This window comes from Emydura macquarii, unplaced genomic scaffold (assembly GCF_026122565.2).
Source record: "Emydura macquarii macquarii isolate MOO-44397 ecotype Brisbane River unplaced genomic scaffold, CSIRO-AGI_Emac_v2 contig_431, whole genome shotgun sequence".
Classification (NCBI taxonomy): domain Eukaryota; kingdom Metazoa; phylum Chordata; order Testudines; family Chelidae; genus Emydura; species Emydura macquarii.
Window position 1 is genome coordinate 9,290,509 of NW_027130568.1, and position 24,842 is coordinate 9,315,350.

The 24,842-nt window shown below is 38.0% G+C and overlaps 1 protein-coding gene across 1 annotated transcript; it reads left to right on the plus strand.

Moving 5' to 3' along the window:
- Positions 1–16,214, plus strand: GALR1 (galanin receptor 1). The gene is made up of 3 exons (XM_067537440.1): positions 1–693; positions 9,189–9,254; positions 15,897–16,214. The coding sequence occupies exons 1-3, from the start codon at positions 1–3 to the stop codon at positions 16,212–16,214; spliced, it is 1,077 nt and encodes a 358-aa protein (XP_067393541.1).
- Positions 16,215–24,842: the final 8,628 nt, after the last annotated feature.

Here is a 24,842-nt window from a genome sequence, read left to right on the forward strand (position 1 = left end):
ATGGAGCCCGAGGCAGCCGCCCTCCTGTCCCTCAACCAGAGCCACGGGCCCCCCCGGGGGGAATTCAACCTCTCCGGCCTCTCCGAGGAGGACCCCAAGCCCCTCTTCGGCATCGGCGTGGAGAACTTCATCACCCTGCTCGTCTTCGGCGTCATCTTCGCCTTGGGGGTGCTGGGCAACTCGCTGGTGATCACGGTGCTGGCCCGCAGCAAGCCGGGCAAGCCCCGCAGCACCACCAACATCTTCATCCTCAACCTGAGCATCGCCGACCTGGCCTACCTGCTCTTCTGCATCCCCTTCCAGGCCACGGTCTACGCGCTGCCCACCTGGGTGCTGGGCGCCTTCATCTGCAAGTTCATCCACTACTTCTTCACCGTCTCCATGCTGGTCAGCATCTTCACCCTCTCCGCCATGTCCGTGGACCGCTACGTGGCCATCGTGCACTCCCGCCGCTCCTCCGCCCTGCGGGTCTCCCGCAACGCGCTGCTGGGCGTGGGGCTCATCTGGGCGCTCTCCATCGCCATGGCCTCGCCCGTGGCTCACCACCAGCGCCTCTTCCACCGGGACGCCAGCAACCAGACCTTCTGCTGGGAGCAGTGGCACAACCCCCGGCACAAGAAGGTCTACGTGGTCTGCACCTTCGTCTTCGGCTACCTGCTGCCGCTGCTGCTCATCTCCTTCTGCTACGCCAAGGTGGGGGCGAGGGTGAGGATGTAGAGAGGGCAGGGGGTGTGTTGGGGATACAGCTGTAGGGGGTGTGTATGGGGTAGTTACAGAGTGAGGTGTAGCCATACGGGGTGTGTGTGTGCATGGGGTACAGTTACAGGGGTGGGGTGTAGCCGTAGCGGGTGTGTGTGTAGGGGGTACAGTTACAGAGGTGGGGTGTAGCCATAGGGCGGGTGTATGGGGTACAACCACAGCGGTGGGGTGTATCTATAGTGAGTGTGTGTATATGGGGTACAATTACAGGGGTGGGGTGTGGCCATAGCGTGTGTGTGTATGGGGTAGTTATAGAACTGGTATAGGATGTATATATATATATATGGGGTATAGTTACAGAGGTGGGGTGTAGGGATAGGGTTTGTGTGTAGAGAAGTAAAGGTACAGTGGTGGGCGTGTATAGCGGTAGGGGTATAGCTATAGGGTGTTAACAACTGCAAGAGTGTGGGTGTATGGGTGGGTTACATCATTTGTGTGTGAGTGCAGAAGTAGGGGACTAGGGTATGTGAGTTAGTTTTGGGGTGCGTGCGTGGGAAGAAGGTAGACTTACAAGGAGTAAGAATGTGGGAAGGGCTGAAGTTTCGTTGTGTGCAAGGGAGTGGGGGTAGAATCCCAGCGAGTTAAGATACGGATGCGTGGATGGAGTTATACGTGTTGATTTATAGGCTGGGACTGTCCAGTTGTGCGGCGATTCGGGGAACGGCATATCTGTGTGTGTCCGAGGGTGCAGTAAATGGGGGTGAGAGGGAAGGAAGAGGCGCTATAGGATAGGCGGTTGTGGGAGCATTCTCTGGCGGGCTTCTTTCTTTCTTTCTTTCTTTTTTTTAAAAGAAACCCTTTTAAAAAATCTTTTCAGCTGCGATGAACGCTTTCTGTTTTTCATGTAGTGCTGTATGATGAGCTCTGAACTGGGCAAAGTGCAACAGTGTGTAAAGTTGTTAACATACAAAAAAATCAAACTGCAATTATTTAAAACAAAACCCAGCCACAATGTTACTGGGGTCCTGAGCTGTACAATGCCCGTTCTACCATTGGACTTCTTAACATCCAATTAAAAGGCTCTAGACAACAGGCACATCGCCTGTTGGTTAGGAGCCTCATCCTGCATCAGCTGAAGTGAATGGGAGCTTTTCCACTGACTTCAGGGAGCGCAGGATCACGCCCTTTGCTGCCAGAAAGCAAACACTGAGGATGAGCAAGTTTCTGATGAAAGGGACTCAACTGTGACACACACACGCACTCTCTCTCTCTGCTTCTCCGCAATGATCCATTTTCTATACTGGTGTTTTCTGCAGCCTTGAAGAAAGCACCAATTCGGACTGCTGTTCTCCAGAATCAAGAACACATTTTGTTAGCACTCATGTTGAATACTGTCCCACTGGACAGTTCTTTTACTGAGATCTTGCAAACCTTTACTCGTTCCATTAGTTCTTACCACGGTAAATTGCATTGAAGTCAATAGTTCTGCTCATGTGAGTAAAGTCTGTTTGCCTGCACAGGAATCGGTTCCTTAGTTAACAAAGCAAACCATTTTCTTGAGGGGGTCGGAATGTATAATTTATATAGTTTGTCTGTAACTTCGTTAATTGTGATGTGGAAAAAAGGGTTGATAGAGTAAAAATTTGCACTTTGAAATATGCTTGTATTCAAAGGACAACATTTCTAAATTACAGTTTCTAAAGGAATCAGGGCAAAAACAACATTTAAAATGACAGAAGTGTCCAACTGACAAAAAGGGGGAAAAAATACTATTAGTCCTTAAAGGTTTAGTTCTCTTTTCCCTGTGTGGGTGGATTTCTCATTATCGGTAATGGGAGTTACTGTGTGCACTGAAGGTGAAGAAACCAATACTGTAGATTAGACCATCACCATATTTAGATAAAGATAGTAACAGATATGGGGAAAGAGTTATTGCACATGCTCAGAAGATGCCTTTTTTAAACATTAACAAATATAATTAATAATTTTTGAAGCCAAAAGAGTCTCATTCACAACACTGACTAACAGCCTCTAACACTTCATTTTTTTACATGAAAGAAGTGTTGTAAGTTAAACAAATGTGAATGTTTTTTTTAAAACTATACACTTTTACTTGTATAATTTAAAAACAAAAATAAAATGGACTGTTTTGTTAACACACTTTATTGAAATGTTACAGTTAGTATAAACACATCATTTTTATTACAAAAATAGCTATCTACTAAAATATTAATATAAATAATTTGTATTTAACAAAATTCTCCAAATCTGAGTCCCTGAATGCCAAATTTATGCCCAGAGCAAATGTTTTATGGTCAAGTTAACTACACTAACTAAATGTATGTTTAATTAACATTAAAATATTCTCACAGCCAGCAAATCAAGGCAATTCAAAGTTACAGCTGAAACCTCATTCTTAACTCACTGTCAGGCCGTCCTTAACTTCACCCTTGTTTTGGCTAGGAATTGAAGGGATCTGAGATGACAGGCCTAATCCTGCTCCCTCTGAAGTCAGGATTCAGGCCTGAAGGACCAGTTCTGTGAGATGCTCACCACCCTCAACACTGCTTCATGGCAGTGAGAACTGAGAACACTGAGTTCTTTGCAGGAGGTACTTGGCAGCGGAGTTCTGCAATGTAAGGGCTCACTCCTACTATCACTAAAGTAATTGATAAAGTTCCAACTGAAATATTTTGGTACATCAGGGTAAGCAGCGGATGGTGGTTGTGGGGAGAGGTAGGTTAAGATTGGAGCGGCAATAAGTCAACAACAGAGTTTCAAGGTCATAGCTGTGATAGTATGTCCAGCAAAGAAGCCATCAAGAGTAAATTATCATAGAATTCTATCGACATAGACACAGCTATGACATCTTGGCTTTCCAATATACAAAGTGTTAAAGGAAAGCTGCAGTGTAATATAAACAGGTACGTCAGTGGAAACATTTAGTTATAAAATAGAGGATCGGATCCCCAATTGGTATAAATTGATGTAGCTTCATTGATTTCTATGGAACTACACTGAATTACACCAGCTGAGGATCTGTCAAATAATAATAATAAAGAAGCTTCAGTCTTTTCATAATGTAGTTTAAGATAAAGGGAATGTAGTTCTCTATTTGAATCTATGGCATTTCCAGGATTATTGTGAGGCAAGTTCTTGTTGTTTTAATGTAAATTGTAATTTCCTTCATTTTTTATGCATTTAAATGGCAAGCTAGCTTCATTCCCTCTGTCCTAAATTACATTATCAGAGAATTCACATCCTACTGGGAAGTACAAGCAAAAGGACAGCTCTTGCAGAGAGACAACAACACCAATACAAATTACAGAGATACTGAAATAGTGATGGGTATTTCTAAAATCCATCCTCCTGCAAACCCAAAGAAAACCAGCGCTGGGATTCTTATGGGATAAGGTGTATAAATATTGATTAACTATTTAATAGTTCAGTAGTGAGTAGTAAGTTAAGTGCATTTTATTTGATGGATAGCTTGAAATGGCTTTTGGGCTAATGTGATTTACATGTGATTACATATTTCTTTTATTATTTACATATCCACTTAGTGTATGTACTATTATCAGTTTTGTATAGGATCTGCACATTAAAAAGTGCCACTTAAGGCTCAATGGCTCAAGCCTGCGAAGTGACAAAGCTCATTTTGGGAGGTCCTGAGCATCCTCAATTCCCATTTACCAAGGAAGTAAAAAATGACTCGTGATTTGGGTGACTCAGTTTTTGGATGCCCAACTTGAGAAAACTGAAAGCTATCCTCTGAAAATCAGGCCTCTTTCATGTTAGGCACCCAAAAACTCAGGTAACTAAAATTGTTATTCACTTTTGAAAATCTTGGTCATTGGCTTTGATGGGACTATTAATTTGGCAGGATGTGGCCCTAAATGATTACTGTCCATTTATTCATTTCAAATACTACTAACTACCCTATTTTTAAATTTTGACTTTAGAAATACTAAGAGAAACCCATCTCCATTATGTACTAATATCCTGAACATTCTGAACTGCAGAAAGTCATTTTTGATTTGTAGACTCAGGTAAAAATATAAATCACACAGAGTAGAAGTCCTAACATAAAAGAAGGAGTTTAAAAATGTCCCTGGACTGAGATCTTGTATCCTAAGTTTCAGTAGGGGGACGATGTTAATGGAAGAGTTATAACCTACCCCCCAATAAAAATAAAAATAAATAAAATCTCTAATAGTAGTAGTGACACAATACTAAGTAAAGTGGAATGAAGGGCTCTGTTGTAGTAATTGGAATTGATGCCATTACCATAACTATGGCATCCTGGCAATGACACTTGAATATAAATTAGATTTATATGACAAATTGTGGTTCAGAATACAATGTTTACATATAATTACATTGTGTAATCTACTCAGGGGCAATATTTTAAATAGCTCTTTCCAAGGGCTACTAATAATGAAAGTGTAACCAATGAAAGGACAATAAGGAGCAAGAAATCAAATATGCTCTAAAACTATACAGTGTTTATGATTATATGTTATTTGGTGGAACTATATATGCCAACAGCAGCAGGGTCACCTACACCTCTCTCTCTCTCTCCCTCCTTCCCTCCCTTCCTCCTTCCCTCCCTCCCCCCCTCCAGTATGATTTTGGCTACTAGGGAGGAGCCTGTTCCAGTATTAAATAATATGAAAGAGTTACCATGTAACACATGGGTTACATTCTAGCAATTTATATTATGCAGTTTATTTGGTAATACAGTCAGTGAAGGCCTTAACACTCTTCTCCTCCATGGTCATAAAAGACCCTGCAAAACCTAAGGCTAATCAAGAGTTTTTATTCCCTTTTATCCTTTCCTGAGAACAAAATATGATCTGTAGACAACTGGTACATGAAAGCTGGGAGCTTGACAAGTTTTATGTAAGGAATTGTTTTTCCAGATATGAAGTCTTTTGAAATAGAAATTATTGTTAGAAAAGAGTATGGAGTACATTTTCAGCTAGGTGGGTGGGGATTTAATTTTGTGAGTCAGCTATCTCCTCCATGCGGCTTAAAAAAATAAAAAGTGACCCTTCACTTTGGCTAGCTTTCTGAACACAGTTGGAGTATTAAATCTTGGTACTAGGCTCACTTGGATGCATTCTGCATGTTACAGATTTTTTTCCCTTAAAACTCCTATAGTGGTACAGCATCTACAAACGTAGAAGTGGATGTCTTAAAAACTACTTGGGGTAAAATCCTGCCTGGCATCTGGAAAACAGCTAATAGATCCTACCAAGCCCACATTCAGTATATGGTGTAAAAAGAGCATTCATGTGTTCGAGGGTTGTGGTTGACAATAGCCCACAAACCACCACTTTGCACAATCTGTTCCTAACAAAGTACCAGGCACTTGCCACTCTTGCTCACAGTGACCAGTATCATATTTTTAAAATAATCTGATTGAAATGAATTGACTAATAGAGGAGCATAAGACCATTCATTGGGAACATTTTGGCCCAAGGTAAGAATAGTGTATCTAGAGGTCACTGGTTGATCTTGGACATGCATAAACACATTATTCCTCCATGGCTCCTGTCATGTATGGATTGTCTGCTTTGTTTTAGATGGAATAATTTCTGTCTGTGGTCTGCAGATTATCAGGTGTACCCCTCATATAAAGCTAGAATTTGACTACTCAGATGGCTGCAGGTGGTGGGTATCTGAAATCAGTAGCTGATCCGAAATGGAGAATGTTCAGGGAGTTAACTATCTGGAGGAAATAGCCTATTCAACTAGCATGGAGCTGGCCACTACAACAGAACTTAGTCTAAAGCAACAATCAGAAGAAATGGTTTTCACTTCTCTTTCACTTACTCTTACTTTCTTCCAAAGTCAGGCATACATACACAACTCGCTCTTACCCCCTCATCCAGCTCCTACTCATATCTTGCTAGAAAGAACCTGCTTATTCTCTAGCAACGCTTCCAGAAACAGTCAGGATTTTCTCTTCCCTCCCTTTGCCCAGGCGAGAGGAGGGAAGCAGGAGACAGGAGCAGCAGGATCATCTCCCCAGGTTCTTTACAAGAACCCAGGAGTTCTTCTCATGGAAGTCTGGAAAAAGGGTTGCTCTTACCCTCTGGCCTCCTTACCACTAAGATGGAGAGGCCTGGAGGTTCAGGCCAAAGCCACACTCGGTGAAGGCCAATCCATGTCTCTTTCATGTTCTTCCTAAATCCAAGCTCGTCCACTGACAGTTTAAGTCATGACAGGATGATGTACAGGAATGGAGTTTGAAATGTACAAAAAAATGCAGGGTTGAGCTGTTGGTATGTATATACTGATGAACTAATCACTTCTAATGTATTTAGCAGTTATAATACTTTTTGTCTTGGAATTACATACAGCTTGTCTTTAATTGCTGTTTTCAGGTCTTTGTAAGGTAAGGCAGTCTGTTAAAAGTAGCACATCTTTCCTCTTCCCTCACAAATGGCCATGGATACATTTTTTAGAACATACAATTAATACTGGATCAGACCTGTGATACATCTTATCCAAAATCCTATCTCTGATAAAATAAAAAAAAAATCTGTGGGAGGCAGACCTATCCTTGCTTACAGACAGCCCCCCAGCCTGAAGCAAATACTCACCAGCAACAGTACACCATACAAGAAGAACACTAACCCAGGAACATACCCCTGCAACAAACCCCGTTGCCAGCTCTGCCCACACATCGACTCTAGTGACACCATCACTGGTCCTAACCACATCAATCACAGCATAAGGAGGTCATTCACCAGCACATCTACTAATGTTATATATGCCATCGTGTTCCAGCAATGCCCCTCTGCCATGTACATTGGCCAAACCGGACTGTCACTATGCAAAAGAATAAATGGATACAAATCAGCCATAAAAAATGGTAACATCCATAGACCAGTAGGAGAGCACTTCAATCTCCCAGGACACTCTGTAGCTGACTTGAAAGTTGCCATACTTCTATAAGAAAACTTCAAAAACAGACTTCAAAGAGAAACTGCTGAGCTTGAACTGATCTGCAAACTTGACACAATCAAACTGGGTCTAAATACTGGGTCTTGGAATGGTTATCTCATTACAAGAAGTAATTGTCACTGCTCACACATTCTCACCTCCTAATCAATGGTTATGAATAGGCCACAACTACTTCCCCATTGTTGTTCCCTAGTCTTGGATATGTATATATATACCTGCTATTTGATTTCTATTCCTTACATCTGACGAACTGGGTTACAGCCCACGAAAGCTTATGCCTGCAGAAATTACATTTGTTAGTCTTTAAAGTGCTACAGGACTCTCATTGTTTTTGCTGTATACAGACTAAAACGGCTACCCCTCTGGAACTATCTCTGATAGTGGCCACCAAATGTTACAGAGTAATGGGGCAAAAGATAACACAATAGGCAGATATGAGATAATCGGCCTCCCCTCAGAGAATTCACTTTATAATCCTCAGGTTGAGATTGGTTTATAAACTCTGAAGCATGTGGTTTTCTATCCCTTCCAAAACTCTGTAAAAGTATTTACTGTTATAACTCTGGATATTCTTGTAATTCGTATAAATGCCCAGTACTTCCTTTAATCTTGCTAAATTATTGGCCTCATGACATCTTGTGACATAGTCTAATTATGCATTTTGAATTTACCACCTTTCCATTTTATTGAACGTCTCCTTTTTTGTATTATACAGTCTACTTCTCATAAACATTTTCAGGGCACAATTTTTTTTCTTCAGATCCTTCCCTACAAATACTCTTAATTTAAATATTCTGAATGATGGTTGCAGCCAAAGTGTGTTCCTGCTACACTGTCCAAAAATCTTATGTGCAGAGTATCAAGGTTCTGTTACAATTTGAAAGCTGCTTTTCAATGACAAACCAATTTTTGTTGTCAGAGAAAAAAACCCGACCTACTAAAGGTACATGACAAGTCATGTCAAGTCTTGCATAAAGGTCATATTTCACTGGTGACACATTTTTTTATAATTAAAAAAAACATTTTTAGGTTCTTTATTCAAAATCAGACAGCTCCAAGGGTGATTATATTAACCAAATATCCAGCTGATGAATGCAAATTATGCAGGAGACTAAGGAAAGCTATGGTTCAGAATATACAGATTTTATTTTATGTGCAGAGAAAGTCATCCTAAATTCACAAACATAGACATTCTTCTGAAAGAAGAATTATTGTCAATTGCAAATTAATGTAGAACAGATTTATGTTTATTGGCAGACTGTGTTCACTGCAACGCATATTTTGTTATGTGATGCATCTGTATTTTATATTAGAATTAGATAACTTATGTGCTCCATGTTTGTTGATTCTCACAGATACAGATTAGCTATTACAGCATACACTTTTGAAATGTGTAGACTGGATGCATTAATGTTTGCAAGCAATTCATCCAATATTGGACAGCATAATTTTGAAAAGTGTGTCTTTTAATTTTAAAAACAGTTAAATGCAAAGTGCAAATTAATTTTTTTCAGGTCCTTAATCATCTGCATAAAAAGTTGAGAAACATGTCGAAGAAGTCAGAAGCATCCAAGAAAAAGGTAGATTGTTTTCCTTACCAAGTATCATTTGCTGTGTCAGTTTTACAAACATGCTAACTTCTCTTGCTTGTTACCAAAAGTATAAAGTAGAGATGGATTTGAATCTGAATATATCTGAATGTAGAGGGTTTGGAATCCAAACCTTTAACCAGATTTGAATTTTGCATTTGGTCTCTAGCTCTACAAAGGATTAAGCCAGTAGCTTAGATCTTTATACTTTGAACTTTGGAGTATGTGGAAACCAGATCCAGAGCCAATCCCTGTGACTCAGTCCTATTTCTAGTAAAAATGTACTTTTCAATTCTCCTGTATTTTTTCCCTATCTTGCAAATTTTTTTGCTGATGTAGTTTTTGATGTAATATGAAGAATTTCTGGCTTTTAAGAGGAACCTTCCAAATAAGGTTTATTGTACTTCCTGATCCTCTTTCAAAACTTTGCCATACATGAAAACTGTTCTTATTCTCTACTGTTCTGGGCTTAAATTAAACACCTATTTCTAATACTGCAAATAGGATTTTGAAAATATCTTTAAATCACAAATCACAAATTATTGTTCTATAAAACTGGATCAAAGGGTCTGTATTATAGTGAATTTGTTTGGTAATACAGCAGATAGAATTTTAATTTTGAGTAGACTTGAAACCAGGAGTTTCTTGCATGATTTCTACATTTATGAACAATGGAGTCAGATAAACCCTTCGGGCACAGTTGTGCAATCTGAGCTGATGGATATGATTCTATGCCCATGCAGAGTCTCATGGAAGTAATATATACGCAGGGCACTGCCTTTGCAGACTGGATTGCTGAATCAGGCCCTAATTCAGTCAGTATTTATACAACCTCAAATTTCTGATAGAAATATCTGTCAAGATTTTTTTTAGAGGTACAGAATTAAGAGGATTAGGTATTAAATCTCCGATTCAGTAAGGCACTTAAGTAATGTACGGAACTGGGGTCTACAATATAACTACTAGATATATTTTCATAAAGGTTCTCAAGGTTGCCAACTTTCGTGATTTTAACGCACATCTTGTGACTTTTGATGTTCTTAAAGATTCAGCTCTTCGAGTCATGTGGTTATATGAGAATCTGAGCTTTAATTTAAAAATAAAAAGTGTACCCGAATGTCTCTTAAGGGCTCAAAAACCAGAAGGCAAATAAAAAGAACCAAAAATATCATTATTTAAAAAATTGTTTTAAATCAATCTCATGAGTTTTTGAGGCCCAACTAATGATAGTTTAATATCTTGGGATTGGCAATACCCGAAGTATATATTTTTTCAGATTGGCTACTTTAAATTATTATTTCTTTTAAATAATAGGAACACTTGCTCATTTTCATGCTGCATTTAGGGCCTAAATCTATGTTTCTTGTCTTATTCAAACCAATGGGAGTTTTGCCTGAATAAGGACTTCAGAAGTGGATTTTTAAATTAGACTCTCATATTTAAGAAAAACGTTAAATGCAAAATAAGTATTTGCCAGAATACTATTTCTGTATATTTACTGATCACATAAGAAACATTAGCATTACCATATTAGCTTTAGCATAGTTACTGAAATTATATTTCAGGTAGCTTTATTTACTTATGTGGAATGTTAAGAGTGATCCCATTAAATAAACAAGAGCAGCTCTGCAGCGTTTCCTTGGTTGCAGATTATACTGATAAGGTTGTAAAGGTAAGCTTTGGAATTAGTTTTGAGAGGGATAATAGAATAAAACAGATGTTGCAAGGATTGTCAAACCATAATGCACAATTATGCATCCTGCAGGTACCACCTATCTTAAATATGATAGATTTAAGAGATACAGAGTCAAATTCTGCACCAAAGTTAGAGGGATTGCCTTGATGTAAGTAAGGAGAGAGACAAATATCTCTTTGTGAATTAAGCATATATACAATTATCCATATTATTCTGCTTTGGATCAAAATGTTAACATAGTGAAAGAGGTAGGGCACTGTACTTTCTTTTTGTCATATCTGCAGAAAACAGATTTCTGCAAACAAAAATAATCTGTAGGTTTATTTTCCTTTTTTGTTTTCTCCTGAAAATTTATGCATGATAAACACAATACTTCAGTTCCTAGTGGGAATTTTTCCTAACTCAAAGGGTCTTATTTGTAATCTTTTATTAAGACAGATCTTTTATTGGGCAGATTCTGGGCTGGTGTAAATTAGCACACTTTTATTGATATCAGTAGAGTTTTGTTGATTTGCATAGGCTGAGGACCAGGCTCATTATTTGTAAATATGATTATTCAGGAGCATTTCTTGCTATTTTCAAAACATTTGGTCAGATTGTGTCTCTTGAGCAACTGACCATGACAAGCATGGTTCAAAGGCACAGCTCCTCCTCCTATCCCCTACTACTGCCCCTAGAAACAGACTTCAGAGAGGTGTCTCCTTGGTATCCACTGCCCTTCACAAACATATTTTATTTTTAAACAGAGGGGTAAATCCTCAGCTGTGAAAATTGTCAGACACTGTGACATATGCTATAACAATTTATACCAGCTAAGGATCTATCTGAGAGACCAGGGGTTGCCTGAATCCTGGTCACTTCCTACTCTTGGGTCAAACACATGGGTTATTTCAGGCTAGTTGCCAAATTCATCCATAACATAATCCCACTGTAGTCACTAAAGTTACACCAGGGATGCGTCTGGTTTTAGGATTGAAGGAACACATTTAGAGCACAATGGGAGAGTGTGTGCAGGGGCAAGACAGGTCTACAATAGAGTGCTGTGGAGTATGACTTGTGAGGAGATCACTACATAGAATTACAGAATGTGGCACTGGAATGGACCTCAATAGGTCATCTCATCCAGTTCCCTGCATTCAAGGCAGACTCAGTAGTAACTAGTAACTAGATCATTCCAGTTCCAGTGCTTAACTACCCTGACAGAAAGTTTTTCCAAATGTCCATCCTAAACCTCCCTTGCTGCAATTAGACCATTGCTTCTTGTCCTATACTCAGAGGTTAAAGAGAATAATTTTTCACCCTGGTCCTTGTAATGACCTTTTATATACTTGAAAAAGTATTATGTTCCCTGTCAGTCTTCTCTTCTCTAGACTAACAAACCCATCATTCCTTGTAGGTCATGTTTTCTAGACCTTTAGTCATTCTTGTTGCTCTTCTTTGGACTTTCTCTTTCCTGAAATGTGGCACCCAGAACTAGACACACTACTCCAGTTGAGGCCTTATCTGTGTGGAGTAGAATGGAAGAATTACTTCTCATGTCTTGCTTACAACACTCCTGCTAATTACATTCCAGAACAATGTTTTCTTTTTTTGCAACACTGTCACCTCATATTTAGCTTGTGATTCACTATAAACCATTTCCACAGTATTTCTTCCTAGGCAGTCATTTCTCATTTTATATGTGCACAATTGATTGTTCCTTCCTAAATAGAGCACTTTGCATCTGTTCTTATTGAATTTCATTCTGTTTACTTGAGACCATTTTTCCAGTTTGTCCTGATCGCTGTGAATTTTAATCCTATCCTCCAAAGTACTTGCAACCCCTCCCAGGTTGGTATTATCTGAAAACTTTATAAGTGTACTCTCTATGCCATTATCTAAATCATTTAAGAAGATATTGAACAGAATCGGAGCCAGGACCAATCCCTGTGGGACCCCACTTGATATGCCCTTCAAGCTTGACTGTGCCTCACTTATAATTACTCTCTGGGAGTAGTTTTTCCAAACAGTTGTGCACCCACCTTATAGTAGCTCCATCTAGGCTATATTTCCCTAGTTTGTTTATGAGAAGGTCATGCAAAGCAGCATCAAAAGCCTTACTAATGTCAAGATATACCACATCTACTGCTTTCTCCCCATCCACAAGGTTTGTTACCCTGTCAAAGAAAGCTATTAGGTTGGTTTGACATGATTTATTCTTGACAAATCCATACTGACTTTTACTTATCACCTTATTATCTGCTAGGTGTTTGCAAATTGATTGCTTAATTATTTGCTCCATTATCTTTCCAGGTACTGAAGTTAAGATGACTGGTTTGTAATTCCCCAGGTTATCCTTATTCCCCATTTTTATAGATTGGCAGTATATTTGCCCTCTTCCAGTCCTCTGGAATCTCTCCTGTCTTCCATGACTTTTAGAAGATAATCGCTAATGGCTCAGATATCTCCTCAGTCAGCTTCTGGGGTATTCAATGATGTATTTCATCAGGTCCTGCCAACTTGAAGACATCTAACTTGTCTAAGTAATTTTTAATTAGCTCTTTCCCTATTTTAGCCTCAGCTTCTACCTCATTTTCACTGGCATTCACTATGTCAGAGGTCCGATCGCTACTAACCTTTTTGGTGAAAACTAAAACAAAAAAGACATTTAGTATATCTGCCATTTCCACATTTTCTGTTATTGTCTTTCCTCCATCATTGAGTAATGGGCCTACCATGTCCTTGATCTTTCTCTTGATTCTAATGTATTAGAGTCTACTGTGGAATCTACTGAATGGCTTCCTGGAGCTTTTGTGTCTCCAAAGGCACTGGATGTTATTTGATGGATTCGGCCCACTGAAATAGAAATCTAGGTGTGGATGATTGTGTTAGTGAAGTTAAGAGTGAAAGAGGCTGAATGAGCCTAAAGTTCTACAGCTACTCAGGGAAGTTACTCATAGGCGGAGTTGAATACATTTCTTATACTAGACAAATTCTGTTTGCAGCTAAAGGACATTAAATCTAGTGCTAAGATTCCTGTTGAGTGAGAGCTAATTAGCACCAGTCATTACAGGTAAATAGAACCCAAGTTCAATAACCTAGCAAAATATCTCAGCCTCATGTACACTGATGTGAGTAATTTCATGGCTCTGTGTTATAGCATAGTTTAATATTTCCTGAGTAGATGGGACTAAACTCTGTGCCCTGTGATATAAGACAGCTGTGTAACATGGTTTGATTCCATTTACATAGGCAAGGCCAAACCGTGTTGTAAAAGTGGCAAGACCCTATTTATGTAATAAAAGAGAATGACAATACATTTCATAGTGAAGATGGGGCTTAAGTCTCTCAGCAATGAACTAATTGAAAGAGATGGTTGCTCAATAGATGTTAATTTGTCAAACAATTCCAAAACAATAAGTATTTTCCTGAAGAAGTAACTGAAAGCTAAAGGAAGCACTGAAAAAGATTTTTCAAAGTCACATTTGCATTCTATTATCCTAAAAACCTAACATTTATCTATTTTATATCCTAGTATTCCCAAATGACAGAGTCTATCATTGGAGATGAATGGCATTTGTATGGCTAATGGGCAGATTTGCAAAAGACCTCTGCTCCCCATTTAGGCAACTAAATTAAGTGGCCAGCTGGATGCTGAGCCCGTTTGAAAATGTGGCAACTTAATTTAGGTGTCTAAATGGAGAGCAGAGGTCTTTTGAAAATCTTGCCCTAAATCTTTATGCAATACACAAAAACCATAGTGTTGTCCGAACAGTTTAGAATCTTCTCTTCCCGCTCTGGGTGCAGTGGGCCTCTACGGGTTAGCGGGACCCTTTTCCCAGTGAAAGAGCCTTCACACAGTAAAACCCTTAATGTGTATTTATTAGCAATTAATCAACAGAATACACATGCCAAGCATTCGATGCTCACTATTGCAAATAAAGCAGACGGATTTCTCCAATGGCCAGTCAGGATCAGATTCGTTTGGTGCTCTGGCTTCTTCACGTTATGGTCATGCAGAGTATAAAAGAGTTCTGACAACTTTGATCTTGAGCTGTGTCCTGGAGTTAGGTTCCAACAAGCTTCTCTTCTGACTCTGATTATATTGTTAAAATGAGAGTCCTTCTTATCCATACTTTAACCAATCATTTTACTTAAAACATGACTATGCAATAAATCTAAACAATCATAACCCCTAATGGGCAAAAACAATTTTCCTAGCAACAGCAAAACCTCAGTTTCTATGTATCAGCAAAAGCAACTTTTTTCAAGAAACTCACACACACATCCAGTAAGAAACTTGTAGAAAATCAAGCTTAGCTTGTCCATACTCCCTTCCTTTCCCATGAATCTGTGATTTTACTGTGTCTATCCCTGTAAGTAATGCTGTAGCTGCAGCTGGTATTTTTCTATATTCCTGACTCTATAACTTTTGTTTCCAGTTTGTGGTGGCTGAACATACAGACAGCTGCAAGTTATACTAAGTCCATATACAAAATGGCTGTGCGTCATGTCAAGTCCAGGTCTCTCACAACAATAACCCATTAGATTTAAAGTTATAGCATTTCCAAAGGGCATACATCACCATTGCATTACACCAGTTTTATGTCAGTGGAACTCCACTGCAACTCATTGGTGTTCCACTAACATAAAGTTGGACTAAGAGTAGTGAATCAGGGCCTTCATCTTTACCTAGTGCCTCCCTACCATTTGAATCACAGTACAATGGGAACCTCATGTTTATCAAGTGAAGTTTGAGGGCTTATGTTCTTCTTGAACTAATCCCATTATGTGAAATAAAATGCATATGGCTGATAAACTAAAATAGTTTGCAAATATTTAGAAATGTGTTTTTTCCTAATATTTTTGTATCTGTAAATAATGGTTTTGAAGCATGTTGTTGAGACTGTTTGTTCAAGTGTTAACAAATCATCTATGTTCTTCTTTTCCTGACTCAGACAGCCCAGACTGTGCTGGTGGTGGTGGTGGTTTTTGGAATATCTTGGCTGCCACATCATGTGATCCACCTCTGGGCTGAATTTGGAGTTTTCCCACTGACTCAAGCCTCATTTCTCTTCAGAATAACAGCACACTGCCTGGCTTACAGCAATTCTTCAGTGAATCCTATTATATACGCATTCCTCTCTGAAAATTTTAGGAAGGCCTACAAACAAGTGTTCAAATGCCACATAGGTAATGAATCACCTCTGAATGATGTAAAAGAAAGTAAAAGTCGGATAGATACACCACCATCTACCAATTGTACTCATGTGTGAGCAACAATTAAAAAAAATCCTGTCACACTGGGTTTTCATATGTGTGGACTAGATTTCTAGAAAAAGCACAATGAGCTTCTAAAAAGAGTTGCATCTTCAGCTTTATCTTGATAATTGCTAGAATTAAAGAATTCAGTGTCCTTACATTTACAGAATAACTGGGGCCATTCTTAATATTAGACATCTTTGTCTAGCAAAGTTCAAATGAAGCTCTGTCCTTTGAAAGATATTCCAGAAAAAGTGGGTAATGGTATGTCAGTACTAGCCCTCTTATTCACTAAGTAGGAAAGCTAATAACTTGCTATTTATAAATATTCAAGTACAGCATATTCCAGCTGCACCTATACCACAAATATGTGAATACAGAATGCAGTTGTTTAATTCCTAATCCAGTTCTATAACTTCATACTTTATTGTAAGTTAGGGGTGGAGGGAAATGAGCTCTCGCCTCAAAGAAAGGTAATTAATGGTGCAGTACTTTGAATTCAAGAAAAGTGGTTAGATTTCAAAATCTAAAACTTCCGTCATCTCTTCAAGATTGGTTCTGACAATGCTTTTTTTGTTTTTGTTTTTAAGCAAATGTGGACTGTGATGTTGAACAGAAATAATTTTCACATGCTGAGGTAATTATTTAGAGAAGAAACTAACTAACCATGTAACTGTAGAATTTGCACCAGGTTAACGAGGCACTAAGGTTGTACTTTGTGTGCCCAGCCTGGCTGCAAATACAAAACAATGGATTACACCTTTATAAAATTTTGCTTACAGCACTCACATAATTGTGGCACAACATAGGTTGATGTTGATGTAGGCAAAGTGGGAAGGGTTTGTTTCAGGTCTCTGTGCATATATATATATATATACACATACATATATATGCCATTTCTAATTATAGATATGTATCTAAATAAAAATATATTAGCTTAAACAATATGATATGTGTATGTATATGTACACATACACACAGCTATCCTTTGAAGGAAGCTTTAAATGGGGTTTGAAATCGTTGACATTAGCATTCCAACAAAGATCTATTAGAGTCTTAATATCAGACAGCGTAATAGTTGTAAATTGGAAAAAATACAATTAATATTATTAAAATAAATTAAATGGTTCAATCCTGTATATACTTAACTAACATGAGTAGTTCCACTAATTTGTACCAGATCCTCAGCTAATGTAAAGTGGTGTATCTCAGTTGTCATTAATACAGTGACATTAATATACACCAGCTGACAATCTGACCTTCCAAATTTAAATTTGATCCAGCTCTCACTGAAGTCAATGAGTGTATTTCCATTGACTGTAGGAGATGGGTTGGATCCATAATAAGTGCATGATTTAAAAAAAAAATTATCTGATAAATTCTGTCACATGCCTCTTCCTCCTGAAACTTAATGTTTATACTAGGGCCGATCTAAGTATTTTTTTGTGCTTAATGGAAGATGGCTGTGACAAAGTTGGTGAAACCCCAAGCTAGAGGGAAATTTCTATGGCTTAATTCACACAAAATTTACACACCACTTTCATGCACTTAGTACAGACATAGACATAGTAGAGAAAACATCTTCCTAGAAAATAGTACTGCATATGTAGTACTTTTGTTTATTTATTCATTTTTTCCTGTATGTGAATGGCTTCCTCTTTGTTACATATCCATGAGTGAGTATGCATGAAATGGCATAGAGTTATTGTTCCACATGCAAAATACATTAACAATGGAGTCAGATAGAAAACGCTGAATGTAGTTTGGGAGATAAAGCTAGTCTGTGCAGGAGACAGCTCTTTCAGGGGCTAGTCTGAGACTATGGATTGAATTTCCTCAGGAACTAGGGGCAACCGCAGACCTCACCACCTTCTGCATGGCACACTTCTTTGACCTACCTTCTCTAACAAATATCTATATATAAATGAAATATATATGTTTTAAAAACCCACCAAAAGACTCCACTGCACATAAAAATCTCCTCCTGGGGAGAGGATGAGTGAGGGAACAAACAATATGTGACAGGTATTAGTCACATCATTTAACATACTACTGGAAGGGGCTTGCATACTACCGTGAAGAGGATGGTATAAGAACTCATATAGAACAGAATGGAGAGATCTTGCAGCATTTTTACAGAAGGAATATATGTTAAAGTTATTTTGAGCCGTGTTTCTCAGAACCTGTATTGCAAATTCTATGATTGGCACATTTTCACCTGACCGCACTGTGATTAAAAAATACAAAATCTGGCAAAAGAAGGGAATATAAATTCATGCTACCAGCACTCTTAATTTATATTTTTGCATAATTTTATTTGTACATTTTTCCTACTGAAAAAATAAAATGAGTTTTTAGACAGAACTACAGCAACATTTGTTAAACATCTACATCAAGATAAAGAACCTTGTACTGTATTGTGGCTTTGTCATATGAACTACCATAATTATAGCACACTTCCAACATTTGTAACATGCAATGCCTCTGCTTGGAAATACCTCCTTTCAATTTTTAAAAGCACTGCTTCTGGCATTTTTAACTTAGGAGTTTAACAGTAAAGTAAATAAATAAATAAATGTACTCAGTTAAGATACCTAATTTGCTATTTTATCTGGAAATGGCTTCCTTGTAATATCATTTAAAATGTTGTTGATTATTGGTCCATAGTGGATTAGTGTGTTTGGGCATTTTATGGAGGAAACCCTTCCACCCTGCACCCAATAACAAATAAAATGTGAAGTAGTCTCAGTGGCATGGTACAGCAGCTGGTGAACTTCACTGCATCTTCCCCCTCACCTTGCAAAAACGCTTAAGGGCTATGGGTCTAATCCCAAGCCCATTGAAGTCAAGATAAGACCTTAGAAGAATAGCTGCTTTCAGAAACATGGAGGGGAGAGGAGGAAGAGTGCCTTTGGGAAGGCGAAACTCCACATCCAGAGTCACAGGGATGGCTGAACCCCATGCTGGGGAGTATTTCTGTTTGACTTTCTAATTAGGCTAAATTCAGGCCCTAAGTGCTTTCAATTGGGATGTAGCTAGACATTAATGCAATAAAAGCAGTATCAATGTGTGCTTGTATTATGGACAGTCCTGGAGTGGGCAAGCAACCTCCACACACAGTTGTCAATGGAAATTATCTGTGCCAGAAGCAAGAATAAGTCACTGGGGAAGGGCACAAAAATCAGGAGTCAGTGTTAAAATGAATGAACTCATGCACCTAGACCCTTTAAGGTTCTATTTGTGGTAAGCCTGTTGAATGTGAGCACTGCAGACTCTGGGGAAAGAACAGAGGTTGCACCCCACTGATCTTGTTTGGCTGAAGGTCTTGGGGAGCTGCACATGCACAAGCAGAGACCTGAATTTAAATGTCCACTGAAGTCAAAGGAAGGACGCTCATTGACTTCAGTAGGCCTTAAATTGGGCTGGATTCTGCCAGTCTTACTTTAGATGAGTAGTACCTACTCACGTGACTCCTGTGTATATTGTCAACAAATGGTTCCTGTTTAGGCTATTTCACACTGAATATCGCTCAAAAAGTTTGGAATAAAGTGCACATTTAAAATATTCAAAACATAATTTTAATGTAGTACATTATTTAGATACTTGGAGCTATCAAAGTCCCCTTTAAAACTGAATAAATGTTAAATCTCAATAGAGAAACTAAAGACAAGATCATGCTTTCCATATTTGTTTCTACAGAGTGGATGAAAGGAGAGGCACCTTCATGGGGCTATATATTGTCAGTGAGAAAGAGGTTGAGGCAACGTGATGTATGGTAAGGTAAAAGCTGTGCAGCTCCTCATGCTCATGTGAGAGTGGCTCCCTTCTGCAGAGTTCCTAAAGTGCTTCAGAAAGGGGCTTGCTCTTGTAGATCTCACGTGGAAGGGGGTATTACTGATGGTTTCTAGCCAAATATTTTCATATTACGGAATTTCATTTTTCTGTTTTTATCTTTAAAAAAACCTTGACATTTCATTAGAAAACACCGCACTAAGAGAACGGTAAAGTTGCACAGACAAGCACTCAATTTTATAATTTCTGATTTTTTTTTTTTAAGGTTCCTCATGCATCCTTAGCTCCGCCAATTTGTGTGTATGCATTATGAAGCCAAGCGTTATTTACACGATCAAATGCTCTCTAAAGTAATATAATGCATCATATATTTTTCTACATGTTATTTACACATCTGTAGCATCTTATAAAACTGTGCAGTATTATGTGTATGCCAGACAATCCATGTAATTTATCTGAAAAGCAGAAATTAAACTATTCTTACATGATCATACTACACAATAAGTGCAACTGTGCCAAATTATAATATAATCTTGCTGGCATATCAATTCTACCTGTATCTTCAGCTATATTAACTTTATAGGCAATCGCCTCATCTCCAGAATTGCACTTGAGGAATGCAGTCCTTTTGGTTAGGAAAAAGAGTGGTTAATATATGACTGCTGATAAATTAAAATACATACTTATATATTAAAAGTTTAAATCAATACAAACATACTGAACCATTGACAGTGAAAATAGCATAAATATTTGAGAAAGAAATATGAGAAAATGTTGTATCTGTTTATCTCAAAAAGAAGAAAAAATGGAAAATTATAATGGATTATTTGAGAAATAATGTGATAAATGTAAGCAGCAACTGCATTGGAATGCATATGCAAAAGAGGGCAGAGTCAAGCTGATGTGGGAGTCACTCTTAACATTATTATTTTCTGACTTTTCAGTGCATAGCTGTACAATCTTAACACTCTCTTAATATAGGGTTTTTTTATTATAGAATATATTGTAGCTTTGGTAGAGGAGTTATTTTCAACACACTAAAAGTGGTTTTCCAGCTATAAACTAGCTTAATAAAACAGCTTGTTCTGAGTTTCTCTTTTACTTTTTTGGCAACATAAAATATTTTAATGAAGTGTTAAAATTCATGGTCCTTCAAATTTTGATAGTAATTTTCAACTTGTGCATGTTTTTTCTAACTTTTGAAGCTTATCAGTCTTATAACCTATGCAGCGGTTCCCAACCTGTGGTCAGCGGACCCCTGGTAGTGCACGAGCCTATTACAGGGGGTCCATGGAAAAGAAAAATAACAACATCTTCCCCAAGGAAATGTGCAATTTCAAATAAAACTAGTAGCATGTGGTGGTCCGTGAAATGTTTGGAGGTTGAAAAGGGGTCCACACACTCGAAAAGGTTGGGAACCGCTGACCTATGGCATACTCATTTTTGTAAAAGAGCATTACTATCTCCAAGAGATAAGCTCTGGGTGCATTGTATTTTAAAATGTTACAATAATTTTATTTTAAAGGCATAAATTGTGTTGGCAGCGGAGAAAATCTATGTACAATGATAACGCTATGAAGGTTGTTATTTTAGACTGCATTATATTCATGGTTGCTGCACACTTTGATCTCTTTATTGTGCCTAACAATAATTATATGTTTTCAGTAATGATAAGAGCAAAGAACATCTAGTTTAGAGTATTTGTACCAGTATTGTGTATTCATTACATACACAAAATGTATGAGAAGAAAATTTAATCTGTTTGTGTCAGTGCATTATTGATTTATAGTACCATGCAGCTGTTCTAAATTATATCTGTATTCTGCCTTAATTTTAAATACATCTATGTACCATCTATGTTTCTGCAAATAATTGTAATGTGTACTGAAATATTAAAACAGTTTTAGTGTGTTTATATAACAATATAACAACGGAATGTAATCTTTCAGGGAGTTATGGGGGATCAACTTTCATTGCTGTACCAACTATCAGATGGAGTCTGATGGCTAAATGCCATCACATCAGACCTAACATGCCTCTATTGAAACTTTGTTGTATGTTTTTACTAAATTTTAAAGGCTTTTAAAAATTCAAATATTTTAAATGCAGTGGGATCTGAGTTTCCTTTCCCTTAGACTGATGTAAATAAAGAGTAAATACTGAAGTCAAGGGAGCTATGCCAATAGAAAACTGGTGTGATATTAGAACCAAGCCCTACAAGTGTGTGCATCACTCATGAATTACACACAGAGGGCCAGATTCTGATGTCACTTACATTAACACTAGTCTACGTACACATTTGCACCATAATAACCAAATGTGTGAATCATAGATTATTTAGTTATTTCAGTGCAAGTCTGTGTGTGGCTCCTCTTATTTTGGAATAAAAATGACTAAGATTGATTCAGCTAAAGTTGGTAACAGAGTGTTATGAGGCAGAGTATGCCTCATTAAAGTAGTAAATTTAATTTAATGTAATTGGTACAGGTTTGTGTGTAGACTAGCTATTAGCATAAATCAAGGGTAACTTTGTTACAATCAAAGGTGTTACACCAGTGTAAAACCAGAAAGATCAGAATCAAGCTCTGAATCTCCAAAATGAAAGCCCAAGGTCTGCAGCAAAAAAAAATTTAAAAAAAATGCATGTGCACAAGTGACAGCACAGATAGTTATTGTGATTGTGCATTTAAACTGGGCAAATTTGCATGAACAAGCAACATAAGTGCTTAGGTACTCATTTGCATGTGAATTTATTTGGCATAGGTACAATTATGGGAGCACATTGCCATGCACATTTTTTGGACATAGACTTTGGTTTCTATTTTTTGATAATGTTTCATTAATGGTCACATTCTGCTCTTGGATGTACATGTACCCAGGCATCTGATCTTTCCTGTACCTTTGGATGTGGATGTGTTTGGCCGTAAGCCATTGGGATCCATGTGCATCTGAGAGTGGAGTCTGGCTTTAAGTTAGCTCTTTGCCTCTTGATCAGCATTTAAATAGATTTAAAAATGGCAAACGGATGTATCTCACCAATGATTGTTGAGTTGGTAAATAACGATAAGGACAGGTACTTTATACTGGATTTCTCAGTAAACTCAGTGTAATGGTGTGACTAAAAAGCTTAAGGCAATCCTTGGGATACTGAATAGAAGAAAGTAGATAGGTGACATTACTCTGTACGTGGTATTAGTGGGACCATTGCAGAAATGTTGTAAACAGGTTTGATGTTCACACTTTAAAAATGATATTCATATAGGGAGTGTTCATAAAAGGACTACAAGAATGATTCAAGATCTAGAAAACACACCTTACAATATAAGATTTAAGGAGCTCAATCTCTTTAATTTATAGGAGAGCATCTTAAGAGGTGACTTGATCATAGTCTAATACTCATTAGGGGAGAAGATGTCTGATGCTGCAGGCTCTTAATTTAGCAGACCGACATAACAAGATCCAATATCTGGAAACAACACTACAAAAATTCAATTTGGAAATAAATTACAGGTATTTTTTTTAAACAGTGAGGGCAATTAACCTTTAGAACTGTTTACCAACTAATGTGTTAGATTCTCCATCACTTGGAATCTTTTAATTTAGTTTGGATAGCTTTCCAAAATATATGCTCTAGTCTAGTTCAACCACAAGTTATTGGGTTAGATAGAGGTAATAACTGAGTGAAATTCTGTGGCCCGTGGTATGCTGCATGCCAGATTTGATGATCATAATGGTCCCTTCTAGCCTGAAAATCTATTAATGGATTTAATGTTATAGAGACTGTACAGATATTAAAAGAAAAAATAGATCCCTAAAATTTTGTTTAGTTTAAAAATTATCTCCTTATACATGTATCCCCTAGTTTCAGCTATGTACACAAGTGGAGTACATCCCAAAAAGCACAATGAAGAAAGACTTAAAAATCCTGGTATACAAATTATTCTTGTTAATGACAGAAATAAAGGGTGTTATCCCCTTTTCCCTGTTTCACTTCATTATTTTTTTATTACTATTACCCTTGGCTTGATCACTCTGCATTAGGTATTTCACAGGTTTCATGAGGATTTTATAAGCTCTGATAATCATCATGTATATATGAAAAACCTTGAGGTAATAACATTTTACACAATAAGGAAAATCCAATGGTTTTTAAAGCTGTTGTAAAATTATGCAGAAACTCTAATAGGATTGTGCATGCTGTTTGAGCACTATTATTACAACACTGAAATTACTCTAATAGGATTGTGCATGCTGTTTGAGCACTATTATTACAACACTGAAATAATTGCAAAATGAGTTGTGTTAATTTTGTTTAGGCATAAATCAAACAATCTAGCATTACATATAAATATGGTGGATGAAATTTTGCGTGAACTTACATCCATACATGGTGTGTGAGTCAGTGCAGAATTTCTCATTCCCTGGTGTCTTGTAGTTCCATTTTAAACATATAGGTCCAGATTTTCTCCTGCTTTGATATTTGTTCAGTGCAGGTGTGTGTGTGTACTGTTAGGGAGCTGGTTATGGTTTCCTGAGTCTCAAGGGAAAATTGGCCTTAAGTTGTACCACCTGACAATGCCTCCCCTCCCCAGAACTGACTGCTAGTTGGGGGTTGCTAGAGCATGGCACACTCCGGCCATGCTTCACTCCCACCACAGAATGCTCCTATGTGCCTGCCTCCCTGTTCCAATACAATCCATGGGGTCTGTAGGGTGGGAAGGCAGGTGTAGGAACTGGCTATGCCAGCTCTATGCTTGCTGGGAACTCCTTCACCTCAGCAGCATCTCCAGCTGGGGCAATCTAGGGGCTTTGTTTCCTTTGTCTCTGGACCATGATAAATAAGTGGTATC